The sequence below is a fragment of the Echinops telfairi genome, unplaced genomic scaffold (assembly GCF_000313985.2).
Source record: "Echinops telfairi isolate 266 unplaced genomic scaffold, ASM31398v2 ScPeMD7_9;HRSCAF=40, whole genome shotgun sequence".
Lineage (NCBI taxonomy): Eukaryota > Metazoa > Chordata > Mammalia > Afrosoricida > Tenrecidae > Echinops > Echinops telfairi.
In genome coordinates this window covers 43789816-43804010 of record NW_022103906.1, presented here as the reverse complement: position 1 = coordinate 43804010, position 14195 = coordinate 43789816, and the positions used below count along the sequence as shown (strand labels likewise).

At 44.4% G+C, this 14195-nt stretch overlaps 1 protein-coding gene across 1 annotated transcript in view; it reads left to right on the top strand.

Annotated features, from left to right (window-relative positions):
* The first annotated feature begins 218 nt into the window (after positions 1-218).
* RBPMS (RNA binding protein, mRNA processing factor) overlaps positions 219-14195 on the top strand; it is a 189924-nt gene continuing 175947 nt past the window's right edge. The window contains exon 1 of the mRNA XM_045286873.1: positions 219-251. Within this exon, the coding sequence (XP_045142808.1) occupies positions 234-251 (18 nt within the window). The 5' untranslated portion in view covers positions 219-233. The remainder of the gene's footprint in view (positions 252-14195) is intronic.

Below are 14195 nucleotides of genomic sequence, written 5' to 3'. Positions count from 1 at the left end.
GCCGGCCAGGTGCCTCGGGAGGGGGCCGCCGTCGTCGCAAGTTTGCGAAGTGCCCTTGCCCCAGGACGCAATCTCATCATGTGTCCCTGGGCTGTGTTTTGGGGGGTCCACACTCGGCGGCCACACTGTGCCTAAAATTGCATAACTCCTAAGCACTCTACGGAGACTTTTGTAAGTAGAATGACCAACTTTGTTTGCTCGGGAATGGAGAAGTGACTCCGGGGTGACCTCAGATGATAGGGTGCCGGAGGGTCAGGATAGAGATCTGCTTCTGAGATTGGAAGGGGTGGTGGGGGTGGAGTGGTGGTGTGTGTGTGTGTGTGTGTGTGTGTTAAGAAACTCAGGAATAAATTCTCCTTCCTTCAAAGATTATCTTCTGCTCCCACACCCCTCCACGCTCCCCGCCGCCCCACCTTTTCAATGTTAAAAGTTTTTTGGTCAATGTCCTTCAAGCGGAAGCATTTTGGTTTAATAGACAATTCATCACCCACATTCTTCTCTGATGAGTCAAAGACCCCCGAACCTGAGCGGCTAGTTTTAGCAAACTTAGGGGTGATGATGGATAGATAGAGGGGACATGATTTTTTTTTAAAAAAGGTTAACTTAATAGTTCACCAAATGACCATCGGAGCTATTTTAACAGCCCTTTGATTCCTGAACATAAATTGTATGTGATGCGTTCATAATAACGACAAAAATTTGCGGCTACGAAGAGTTTCTTGGGTGGAAATACAAAATCGTATAAATGCAGAGAGGGACTCAAACATCGCAGAATTTTTGTACGTAGGGTATTAGTGGTATCCTTTTAAATACTCCGTTTCTGCAGGTACAGTTATCTGGAGTCCGAGTAGTTTGCTAATTCAAGAGATCTTTCAGTAGCTGAGTTCTTAAACATACTAAAAGGAACTATTTCGTGTGTGCAAATGACAGAAAGTATATATCTAGATCTGACCTGTATCACATTCTTATATATATTACATCCTAATTTATAAAGTGAAGACCGTGTGTGGTAAAGCCGATTCAAGGTAGTTCAGAAGCGGAGATTCTTATTGAAACCCTATGTGAGCGCAAACAAATTCAGATAGTGAAACCAAACGTGGGGGCAATTTGTTAATAGATGTATAAACCAGCTGCGTGTTGTCTGTTTGTTAATGATAACTACCTAAGTGGAGAAGATTCGAGAACTAAGACTGTAAAATTATGCAAAGTAAATACAAGGTATTCCTCTTAATTGTGTGATCCTGCAGCCTACAAGAACTGATAAGGTAGAAAAAAATTGCCTTCTTAACTGAGGAAGTTGTCTTTAATGATTCTGAAAGTAGACTGCTAATTTTGAAAAGTTTTTTAACAAGTGAAAGCGTACCGATCTTTCTTTTCTTTTTTTAAAGAGATGGAGACTTGAATAGCAACTCCTACCTTTTTTGTTTTTAATCTTACTGGTGACTTTGCAATGTTATTTTCCTTATCACTTAAGAAAAGCTTTAAGATGATGACAAATTTGCTTTGTAGGGTCTGCTAGTTTACCCAATCCATTTAACACCAAGAGAATCATGGCCTGCTTCTGTAGTTTCTCTTATTTCAGTGAAATTAGCTGTCAATGCACTTGAGGGGTACAAATCTATCACTTGAAACCATCTCTCTAGGTTTAAACTCCCACCCCCACCCCACCCCCAATTGTAAAAACTTGTAACTGGGGAAAAATTAATCCTGGGAAGTCAGATTATTTTTTCCTTTTGGTAGGCGGCAAAAAAGAGGTATGCATGTTCCACAACCATAACCCATTTAAGTGAATGGAATTGAGTAGCAAAAAGCCACATTTTTCTGCAGGGCCGGCCTCAGCGGCCACCAGGATTGAAATTTGCCTGCTCTGTTCCAGGGCCTTGCTCCACTGCGGGAGATGCTATATCCCACCCCAGACAGTCTCCCTGCCACCCACCACCCCCTGTTCCTTTCAGGTGGGAATTCCATGTGGCCTCAGGAAAGTGCCAGTGCATTTAGCCAAACACTTGTTTTAAAACTAGGTGGACAGATTTTGGCAGCACTCAAGCTGTGCAAGAGGAGGGGTAGGACCTATGTCAGAAACTCAGGAAAAGAAAAGCGTTGCCCTGGATGATCTAGGCAGTTTTGCCCCCAATTTCCTGTTTTGGATTTTGTTTGTTTTGGGAAGACTCACTCCTCCCCCCCTCCACCCCAGCCCTGAAAGCCACAAGTAAAATAAATATTGGTATTTGGTGAGTCCCGTTAATGTGCTCAACAGTGTACAAAACCACCACTCTGGACCTTTTCTCTGCCCACCCAGAGGATCAGAAGTTGGGTCTCAAACACATTTAAAAGCTTTGGTAGAAGACTCCAGTAAACAGAACACACACATCTAAAATGTGCACGTACCCCACGATGGCAGGAGAGGAAAAGCGCGTTTTGTTGTAGTTTCGGATGGCCATTAATTAAACTGATTGGGAAGTGTGGATACAATCAGCAAGAGAAAATAGCTTGTTTCATAGATCATCAGGGTGGTTTATTTGTGTTTTTCCCTTTTTTTAAAAAAATGAGCTCCTTTTATCATCCAGTATATTTCAGCCCCGTTCGAGAGCATTTGATGCTTTTTTATTCTGAAGCAATAATGATGCTGAAACGCTTATTTGATGCTTTTTTATTCTGAAGCAATAATGATGCTGAAACGCTTATTGACTTCCAACTCTATATTGAACAGAATTAGAGTTAGGATAATTTTTGCAGCTTGTTAGGGTTGAAAGTTTTTAAGAACTTGGGAAGGACATGCACTTCTGCTTTGGATAGCATTTAAAACTTTGAGGAAAAATAATTTTAAGATTTGGCCAGCCAATGGTGTCAGAGAGGTAGTACATCTGGCTTCCTGGTTTCTAGTGTGTTTTAACTGTTTGTTCTTGTACAAGTTGTCCTTATAAAGAAAAGCTAGTCATTGCGCTCTTACTGGGATCTAAGATTTATAAGCTTTATTCTGTAGAGACCATCCGGTAATATTTTACATCATTTATCAAGTGAAAGAATTCCTCAAATTTGCCTGTATAATTTTAGTCCATGTAATAATATTCTCTTAAAATGCCTTATATCCTTAACTTGATCAGACTTTATTACTAGTAAATTTGTAAGCCATAGACTTTAAGTTGTAGCTAACCATTTATTGCAAGTTTTAAGATAGTCAAATATACTGACTTTGTAATCTTGTCGTAGAAAGAACTTGCTTGTTGAACACAGGATTTTGAACTAGAAATTTCTTTTATGGAAAGTGGATTCAAAAAGAAAGAAAAAAGAAAATGGATTCATAGGTAACCTGGTTTTATTTTATCCATGTCATGTAGTATTTTTCAGGAGGATTGCAAATCATTTTTAAAAGGCATTTTATTATGTTGAGGCACTGGTGTTAAGTAATTTTCCTTAAATTGCTTTGACTGCACTGACGCGCTTAAAATAAAACCAAACTAGCGAAAAACTTGGCACTGTTAAGAATATTGATCAAAAAGATGTCAGGCCGAAATCATGTACAGGCAATTCTTCAGCACTTAAATCAAATCTTTATATTTACTTTTAAAGTGCTTAGTAAATTTTCCAAAACATTGGGTCATAAAGAACAAATGTTATTGCTCATTGGCCCAGAGAAAAGTGGGGACCATGTCAGTTTGCCCTGGCGCCTCGTGTTGAGCAGTAAGATCAGTTTATATTAAGGCTTTGGAAAGTCCAGGACAATCTTAGAAAATGTAGCTGTCTTAGGAGTCTCCGTTAATGCTGAATCAAAGCTACTACCATAAACTTATGTTTTTCATCATAGAATAGGATTTGGTGACAGTATTTTGGATGAAAAGGTGGTGTGACCTTATAGGAGGAGGGTGCCCTTAAGATCACTGCCAGTGGACATACACTTGGAGTTATTTTTCTGGTGATGGCTGTAGAATTTCCCTGATGTGGCTTTTTAAGTGCAAACAGCCCCTCACCCCCACCCCAGTGACCTTGGCTTTTTGATGGATAGTGTGGATGGGTGAGTCATAGGTTCTTTACCAAGACATAGTCCTCTATTTGGTGATGGCTCATAATACGTTTTGTTTTGAGGGTCAAAGTGTCTAGAACTGAAGGACTTCGGCATTACCAATGAAAGCATGCTTATGGCCCTTCAATTCAGTCACTGTATTTTTAGGAATTTACCCTATGGAACTAATAAGCATGCACGAAGATTTGTTTGCTTATATAAATGATTATCGCCTCAAAAAAACCCTGAAACCAACCACACCAACATTGAGTCAGTTCTGACACAGAACGGAAGCTGCCTACAGGGTTTTAGAGGCAGCCTCATCTGTACCCAGAAACTGGTGCATTGCAACTTTGCTTTCCTTATTTTTAAAGAAAGTGCCTCGTAATGTTACCAAAATATTGGGGTCTTAAAGAATATAGCGGACTTCTCGGGGAGCTTTCCAACGCGCCATCAGAACGCCTGATAATGTCATCGCATGATGCTTCTTGAAAGGTAGGTAGTATGAGGCAGCCAGCAAAGGCCATGTTCTTAGAGGTTACATTTTAGTTGAGGGGATAATTCGCAATACATGATTTCCCCTAAAGATTATATGGAGTCTCCTTGGGTGGTGCAGTTAGCACACTCCAAAACTTGGAGTTTCCAGAACACCCCAGCATTCCACAGAAGAAAGTGCCAATGACACGCTTTCCCAAACGCAGCCATTGGAAACCCCTATGCTGGGGAGCAACGAATGGGCCTCTTCCGACACACACCGGGATTCTGCTTGAGTGCAAATGACTTGGATATGTAGTGTGTAATGATTGCATTTGATGAAAAGATGAAAAATTTACATCGCGTGCTATCAATTCTTTAAAATACATATGTATACATAAAATCAAATATTTAACAAAAGTAACCTGGTTAGATGACAAGTCATTGTTAATTTACTTTCTGCGACTTATCTGTGTGTTTCTAAATTTTTCTGTAATGAAATTACAGAATTAATGAACTGGTGGCTTTGGAGAGTTCTTTGAATTCCTTTGGGAATGTCTGTAGATGTCACAAAACCATATTCTATTCCCTATCACCTTTCTTCATAACGCTTATCAAATGCATTTCATTAGCCTGGATCCTGTGTGAGTTGTTAGCTGCTTTCCCTGTTCTATTGGCCTTTTCCTCGGTGGTCAGTCCCTCTCTGACCCTCGGACGCCCAAATCCTTCAGCAGCATCTGTTCTCCACCAAATGAAGCCTGAATGGCTCGACTCTGTACTCTGCATACCATTTGCTTTAGCATCTTGCACCCTCTTCCTCTCTGGAAGAAGAGCTATTTCCAAGGCAGGATTCAAGCTTCAGCCTCATCTGAGGGCCCACACCAAAGACCCGATTTGTTTTTTTGTCCTCAGAATGCCGACAGAAGTGACCTCCTGTTGTCTAATTCTGGAGAAAGTCCTCTAGCGCCTAGATGGTTGCCTTCTTTAATTTTTTTTTTAACAACAAAACACTTCTGTCATCTAGTACTCATCACCGACCCTAGTGTATGTAGTACCTTATCAGCAGGTCAATTGGTTTATTTATAGACGCGTATTTTATTTATACAACAACAAAAACCCACTGCCCTCAGGTTGATGCCGACTCGGAGTGCCTGGAATAGGGTTTCGTTTCCTAAGCTCATTGTTCTCCCGAGGAGTGAGTGGCTTGGAGGTTCCCTTCCAGTTATCCGTCCAATGCTACCCCCCGACTGGAGTGCCGTAGACCCATGGGATTCTTTATCAGCACCTGGTCTGCTAGATCCTTCCTGATGAGGTTAGTGATGATCCCTTTGTGTAGATGAGCTGTGGCGAAGCAGCCATTTGGCTTGTGCTGAGGGTCTCCTCACTAGGGATTGACAGGGGTAGTCACGGCTGGACCAGCAGGAGGGGACATTATCTGCTTGCGCCCTTACCCCTATCCTCCGAGTGTGCAGACTCGCACAGATAATCATGCCCGGCCCACCAGACGTTCACTCTTGATGGAGAGCTACTCATTCTCAGGTGTAGTTGAATTTCCCAGGTGGGCTCAGGTGAAGCATGCCTGGCCCATCAGGCCTTCACTTAGGTACAGCTGAGTTTTCACCACTAGCCTTTGATTTGCCCTCTTTGATGTGTGCTTCCGGTAGCCTTGGTTAGGTGGAGGAGCACGAGCTCCCTGTGTTCCCAAACAAGCCTCCTCTGTGTGACAGCCACTCAGGAATGTTTGTGTTCAGTTTCATTTGGCACCTTACTGTCTGCCTGGGGGTAGGTGAGAGGGAGTGCAAATGCTCCTCTCAAGCAGCGCTTGCTTTGGTCAAAGAACTTCAGAAGGAAGGAGAATGACCCTTAATAGCAGCAGCAAGCGTGACTGCCTGGGACTAGATGGTAGATGGAAGCTAGTGTGGACGGGAGTCTGTTGGAGCCTCCCCTCCCTCTGCTAATAGATTTATGGGGATAACTTCTAACACGGCCTCACCCCAGAGGATTCTGGGGGGATATTTGGAACAATTTTATTGCATTCTGGGTGAGGTGGGCCTTGTGGGCCTGAGTAGGGTTAGTGGTTAACATTATATCGAACTGGAAGCTGATCACATCCCTAGAAAAGGGCACCCAGTTTGTCAATTTTGCTCTTAATAGGAAAGAAGAAAAGGAAACGTGGAAATATTTGAGCCTTTGAACATGTCAGTAATCCTTTTATTCACCCACTCCAGGGGTAATCATCACTCAACTTTTATTGCATTCGTATTATGTACCAAATACTGGCCAAGCATTTGCATGTACTGGTTTATGTCATCCTCGCAGCAAGCCTTCATGTGGACTGGACGCAGCAAGGTCCTGGGGGCGTGAATAGCCTGGCACAGTGTGGTGTGCCTGAGCCTGGAGGTGCCAAGACGCAGGAGGGGCCAGCCCTACCCTAAGTGGTTGCTCGCAGTGTAATGGTGTGACCCTGTGCCCACAGACAGGCATCCCACAGAAAGCCCGGGTGCGAGAACATAGCCAGCTCTGTGAGGACAGGTGGTGTAGCGGGTCCAAGAACGCTGTCGTCGTGGAATCTGAGCAAGGCCTTCGTGAACCTTGTCAGATAGGGGAGGGGTTGCGGCAGTGGAGAGAAGAGAAGATGGCTCAGAAAAAGGGATGATCCCTGTTGTTGGGCATTTTTAAAACCAGTGGTCTCTATCCAACTCTGAGTCCTGGCCACCCCTGTGTCGGGACTGTGACCCATAGGGTTTCCCATGCCGGAGTAGGGCCGCTGGGTCCTCTGCGTGGACTAGAAACCTTAGGCTGTGTTAAAACTGTTTGGAGTGTGTTCACAGTTTGCCCCCCTCAAACCAAACCATCCTCACCTCCAACTAGCAAATGCTGACTCAAACCGACCCTAGAGGACAAGCTCCCCTGTGAGCCTCCGAGCCCATGACTCTTTCCAGGAGTAGAAAGCCGCCTTTCTCCCATGGAGACTAGTCCTTTTGAACTGACCTTGTGGGTAGCAGCTTGTGGCCTCATCAACTCTGCCACTAGGGCTCCTTTTGCCTCACCCAAGAACTCCTCTAGGAACAGCTAGAGCCAAGGTTTTCAACCTGTGGGTCGCGACCCCGATGGTCTTAGGAACCGAGACTTGGCTTTTTTACGCATACTATCGGAAAATGTAGCGATGTAATCTGCTGTTGTTATATTAAGACTGTACCCATGCTACATCGTGCTTCAAGACAAAATTTCATTTATTTGTAATTAGAAATAAATCTATCACAATATATAATTAGATATTGCTTTGTGATTAATCACTAAGTAATGATGTTCAATTTGTAACAATGAAAATGCATCCTGCATATCAGATATTTATGATTCATAACAGTAGCATAACAAAATTACAGAATGAAGTAGCAACGAAATAATTTTATGGTTGGGGGGTCACCACAACATGAGGAACTGTATTAAAGGGTCGCGGCATGAGGAAGGTTGAAAACCACTGCTCTAGAGCCTCTTATAAAGGAGCAGTTCCAGAAAGGCAGCTAGGCTTGGCAGGAGATATGGGGTGGGGTGGGCAGTGCAGATGAAAGGAGAAGGGAGGGTGGGATGGCCCAGTGAGATGAGATGCCGGAGCCCAGATGCGGTCCATGCTGGGGAATCTTGACTCCAGCCTGTGCTTAGAAGCAAGAGACTTGGCTGCGTTCTGGGAAGTCCCAGTGGGGAAGAGGGGCTCTAGAGGAGCTGTGGGGGATTAAGAGTAGGATCCGGACTGAGGAATGGGTAAGGTGTAGTGGCTGGCCCTGGTGAGTGAAAGGGAGATGTGGAAGCCCTGATGCCCGCTGGTTGGGGCGGTGGGAGGATGAGAGACTTCCCTTAAGTCGCTCAGTGGCTGTCTTTTGGAGAGGAATAGGCTGGATGGTGGTTGCCTTTGTACAAATAGAAAAGAGAGAGGCTGGTAAAGAAGGCGCAACGGGGACGGGAAAACGAGAGAGGTACACAGTGCAGCCTTCTGCTCTTGAATTTACTTATTTCAAAACAATAGAAAAGCACAACTGGCCATTGACAGACAGTAGGGGAGATACGACTGAGTGCTCCCCTAATTGAAGAGAGGCATGAGACCTGAGTTCTTAGGAAAGATACGGTTTACTTTAAAACATTTTTTTAAATGTCTGGAGGGAATTGGGAGAAATCAAATTCTCATTTAAAAATGATACACTTTTTAAAGCACTCTTTAATTTTGGTATGTAAGAATAAACTTCCTAGTTATAATTTTTGTGTACATTTGTATATTTGAAAGTGTAGAAAGCTATCAGGGATCTTAGAACTCTCCTCATATACTTTATTGCCTTTATGAAATATCCAGAAGTGATTTTCCTCCAAAATTTGTAATAGACAGGTTTCTTGCCTCGCCGACGTTTCCGACTTTCCAACCTAGAAAAGATCAAGCCACCACCAAATCTATAAATGGGCTGAAGTGGCTGATCCTTTGTACACTTATAGGAAAAATAAATTCTCCAAGTTGCTTTATTTTTAAACTTTATTGAGGGCCCGGGGAGGCTGGGTTCCGGCTCGACTCGCAGCGAGTGACCCTTAGGAATCTGCTGGTGGTTTCGAACTGCTGACTTGCCAGTCAGATGATCCCATCTGTTGGACAGATTACTCAGTTTATTCAAGCTCCCTTTCCTAAAGGTTTGCTACTTTTTCTGACCAGCGGGGAAGAAAAGTCATTCTGGAACTTAAAAAGGAACCAACCACTTTTATTTTCTAGTCCTATTTCTCTAAGGGCATTAACCCTGCGGCAACCATTAGCAACCATGATAGCGCCCGCCCGGTGTGTGGAATGTGAAGAGGAAATGGCAGTAATTAATGCCCTTCGCACCTAGAAGGCGGATTCAAATTCCAACGGTAACATGGTATTGTCACACAAATTTAAAATGCAAAGAGAATGCCGAGGTGGCCCGGAGCCATCTGTCCGCTGGGAAGATCCTACCCAAGTATGCGAAATCTGCATTGCACCCGCCCATAGAAAACAAATTCAACATCTGTTTTCACTCATTTCTCTTCGTGAATCATGAGTTGATTCTTAATGGCAGCCTTCTGATTTTCCTGAATTCTTAGGCCACCAGGTAGATATACTGACTAGCGGCCAACAGTGTCCTAAGAGAAATCCTGAAGATTAAAAAACAACAAAAGTCTTGAATCCCCCAGATCCTGTTCCGTGAAAAATTCCTGTGATGCTCACCTGTGAGGTGGATAGTTAAGTCCTTGTGGGAGAAGGTGCCGTGCAGAAGTGCTATCTAATTACTGAAGTACCAGGGATCCCTTTGTGCTTCGAGCGGAAGTGCTACCAAAGTGTAATTACTTTACCCAGCATGTGTGAGCTACAGATGTGTGAGTTTCCGAAGAGGTATCTGCTTTTCAATACAGTATTGCTCCTAGCTGGCAGGATGTGATTGGGGCGCTGGGGACATGCACTTCCGTCCGGTGCCTCCCCCGGGATGGTGGGGGATGCGCACTGGATCCGCTGGTAATTGTTGCTCCTCAGGGCCTTGCTTATCTGAGTTGAAGGAAGAGGAAAAATAGACGCAGTGCTGGAATCCACTTGAGGCCGCACCAACTTAGGGTTCTGTCCTCCCTCTCCCGAAGTCCACTTCCCCCTTTTCCCAGGCCTTCCAAAGCATTGCCCCAGTAGGGAGCAGAGGAATTATCTGAGACCCTTTATTGTTTGTTTCCAAAGTTTGCTTTTTGACCTTCCTAATCTTAATACGCATAAGAATATCCGAGGGTTTTGTTGCTGTTGTTTTTCCTATACAGGTGCCAATCCAAATGTAATCAGACTTGTAAAAGCATTTGTGGATTTCGCATATTAACTCAGTCGCCGACTGCCCGACCCAGCGTTCACTGGACAGCATCTGGTTTGTGCTTGTAACAAACCAGCTGAGCGGGTGTTGCCTGCACAGCTTCATGGCTCTCCAACTGAAGTTCTGAGGGAACGAGGCTCACATGACTAAGTCCTTGCTCATCTCTGACCTCATCTGCAAGAATCACGGCCTCTTGTTTTATATTTCAGCTACTGGAGCCTTGTTTTAAGTAGCTGAAACTTGCCAAACTTGTTCGTGCTTCAGGGCCTTTATGCTTGCTCTTCCCTTTGACCCGGACACCCCTATCCCAGATGTTTACAGGGCTGACTCCTTCCTGCCACTCTCTCAGATCTCAGTTCAAGTATCACCCCGAGAGGGCTTTGATCTCCAAGTTTAAAGGAGCTCCACATTCCCAACCTGGATCGCATCCCTCGTTTCCCAGGTAGTCCTCCTTACGCACAGTACCTGTGTGCGCACGGTCATGGCATCCCAGTGACCCAGCAGCAGCAGACACCTCCCTGTACATCATACCTAGCACAAGGTCTGAAATGGCTTCATTTATTTGTTAGATAAGCCGGAATACAACCTGTTTAACTCTGAAGGTTGTGCAATGTAAATCACATCATCAGAAATAAATCTCTCAGCATTTCCAGATTGAATTTTACGTATCGATGTTCATTTGGTTCATTTCTTGGGTCCCAACACCTTCCTCACAGAAACTACACTGCTCATCTTATAGTCTCTGAAAGTGAGAAGTTTTGTTTTGAAGGCTAAATAGTCGATAGGCCCTTTGCTAATGGTTCAAGCTCTGGTGGCGTAGTGGTTACAAGTTGGGCTGTGATCTGAGAGGCTGGCAGTTCAAAACCACCAACCCCTCCAAGGGGGAAAGATGAGACTTCCTATACCCCTAAGTCAGTTACAGTCACGGAAACCCGGGCGGGTCTACCCTGTCTTATAGGGTCCCTATGAGTCGATGGCAGTGAGAATGCTGTAGTAGCCGTTAGCCACAAGAACAAGACTCCTCCTCTCTTTGTACATAGTTCCAGAAAACCAGGAATGAAATATGGGAAATGTGAGTCAAAGTGGAGTCAGAGGAAGTATTTCATGTCATGAACTTGCTTCCTGTTTTGCAGTTGTGACTCTTGGGTGGCAAGGGTTTATGTTAAGAACTCAATTGGTTTGGAGAGTTTGCCTAACTTCAAGCTTTCTATGCCTGCCTCCTTTAACCGGCACTGTGGAGAGGAGAGGTCAGGGCTCTGGATAACACCCGCTGTCGCTGCAGCTGGATCCTGTCTCTAGTCCTGAAGGAGCAGTTACTGGTGCTTGGTGAACCCTCCGGAGAGCTCCCACGGCCACAATGCATGCCCACTTGTCAGCCTAACAGATTCAGGTGCTGCTGGGTTGTTTGTTCAGGGTAAAAAAAGAAAAAGTAAGCACTTGGTACTCTGGGCATCAGACTGACAAACTCCCTGCCAGTTGAACAGAGGAATGCAGTAATGACAAAGCAGGCCCCGTTGGATTATCCTTATTAATATCCTAATACTTGACCTTGAGCAAACTTTAACTTTACCATCATCCATTGTCTAATTATCTTGGAACCCATCTGTAGCATATACATGCAAGGGGGTGCCCCCCAAAACCTGGATTTTTTTTCAAAGCTATCTATTGTATTTAAACATTTTTACAAAATAACCTTATCACCTTCAAAGTACTTTCCATTTCACTTAAAACATTTGTCAAATCTGTGATTCTATTCTTGGAAACAGTTTTCAAACTCATCTCTTTGGATGGCTAACAACGTCTCCCTCGTTTTTTTCCCCCCTCATCTCTTTTATGTCTCAAATCACTGTCCTTTCATGTTCTTCATTCACAGAAGCAAAAAGAAGTCTCACGGAGTGAGGTCAGGTGCGTGGGGCAAGAGAGCATGCTCTTTTTGGCCAAAACTGGTGCAGAGATGGCTGTGTGAGCAGGTGCATTATTGGGGTGGCAAAACCAGTCCCTCCCTCCAAGTAATCTACGTCGCAAACCACTCTGGAGCTTGTCAGCCTCCATGCCCTTAATTGAAATACAGAGATTGGATGGACAACACTTGATGGGCACTGTAGGAACCTGAACTCTGGGTTTTCCCACTTCCAACTGGCTTTCCAGTTCCTCGTTGTTATACAGAACACTGCTTGCCCTGCCAGGATGCATCAGGGCTGAAGGCATGGGCTGTTTGGGGGAATGGTTTTAAGCCCTTTAAATGAAAACACCAGACTTTGCCTGTTTAGTTTGTTAAATTATTATTTTAAGGAAATGAAAAATCAGTGAAGTGCTACACTTTGGAAGTGTCTTTATGTGTTTGAAAATATTTTCTTACGCCTGGCTTCCATACCTGGAAAAAATGTTTTTCTCTTTAATTCCTAAGAAAATGAATGCCTTGCCTTGAAATGGGTGGGAGCTTCTGAGTGTCAGCTAGAGGCAGGAAATGACCCTTTCTAAACAAAAGGACTCTTTAAGGCCCATCCTGAGCCTTTGTGTTTTGAGGAGGGTTTATGCAGAAAACCAGAGCTAGGAAATGAATCTCTGCTTTAGCCATTCTGGGGGGAGGGGGGTTTCGAGGGAGGGAGGGGAAGATTCCAGGGCACACGCCCTCCCTGGTGCCTTCAGAGGGCGGGCCCGCAAGCAGCTACCCTCTATGTGAACCTGGAAGTTTCCCAAAGGGCCTGCTGGTGATTCGTTATCAAAGGTTGAGCAGAATTATAATCGCTCACCCTTATAGGAGAACTCTTCTCATGAGAGTAGGAATGGACTGAGGATGCCAGTGTGTAGTTTGGGGTATTTATCCATAGTAAAAGGTCAGTGGCTGTAATTTGCTAATAAACAACCCTATAAAAGACATCGAAATTTGGAAGGGCTACCTGAACTACCATCTTCATTTCTCCAAATAGAAACGGATGGTCTTGGTAATCGGCAGGGATTTCTGTTTCTTGCAGAAGCCCTGGGGCACCGCATAGTACATGAACCTACTACTCTTGTAAACACACAGCCTTGCAACCCCTCAGTGGCACTCAGTCCTACCTTATTGTGGGGCAGGCTTGCTGGGAATTGAGTCAGTTGTCTCTCTCGACTGATGGGTGCAGAGGGTGTTGTCATTGTTGCTCTAGTTCAGGGATCCTCAAACGTTTTAAACGGGGCCAGTTCACTGTCCCTCAGACCCGTTGGAGGGCTGGACTATAGTTTTAAAAAAACTATGAACAAACTCCTATGCACACTGCACAAATCTTATTTTGAAGTAAAAAAACAAAGGGGGCAAAAACACCCCGTGGGCCAGATAAATGTCCTCTGCGGGCTGCATGTGGCCCGCGGGCCATAGTTTGAGGACCCCTGCTCTAGTTAGTGACCCTCTCTGAAGAAGCACCAGGCCTGCTGGGGAATGTGCCTTTTAGTCAAAGTGACTTTCGACTAGGGGGACCCATTAGGATCCCCCAGGCATTCAGTGCCACCCATTGACCTCTTTTACAAAGCCTTGTTAGCTCAGAGCTGGAAATGTCTGCTATTCAAGGGACAAAATTTTTCTGGGAATCTACAACTTCTCACTATTAATTAGGAACACATCTCGCAAAAGATGGCTTATTGAATTTTCAGAACACTCAGGAACAGTGTACATCTTTTCAAAGAAAACAAATGTCGTTACCCCACTATTTTTACAATTCATGTTTAACTATGAGTTTGAAAAAAGGCCTGGGGTGGTGTATTTAGGCTCTGGGTGTCAGGGTTGCAGGAGCTTAAATACCCTCTGCCCCTGTGGCAACTGCTTTGAAGGGGGTGGTGTGGTGTGTTTACCCCTGTGGTAACTGGTTTGAAGGGTGTGTGTGTGTGTGTGTGTGTGTGTGTGT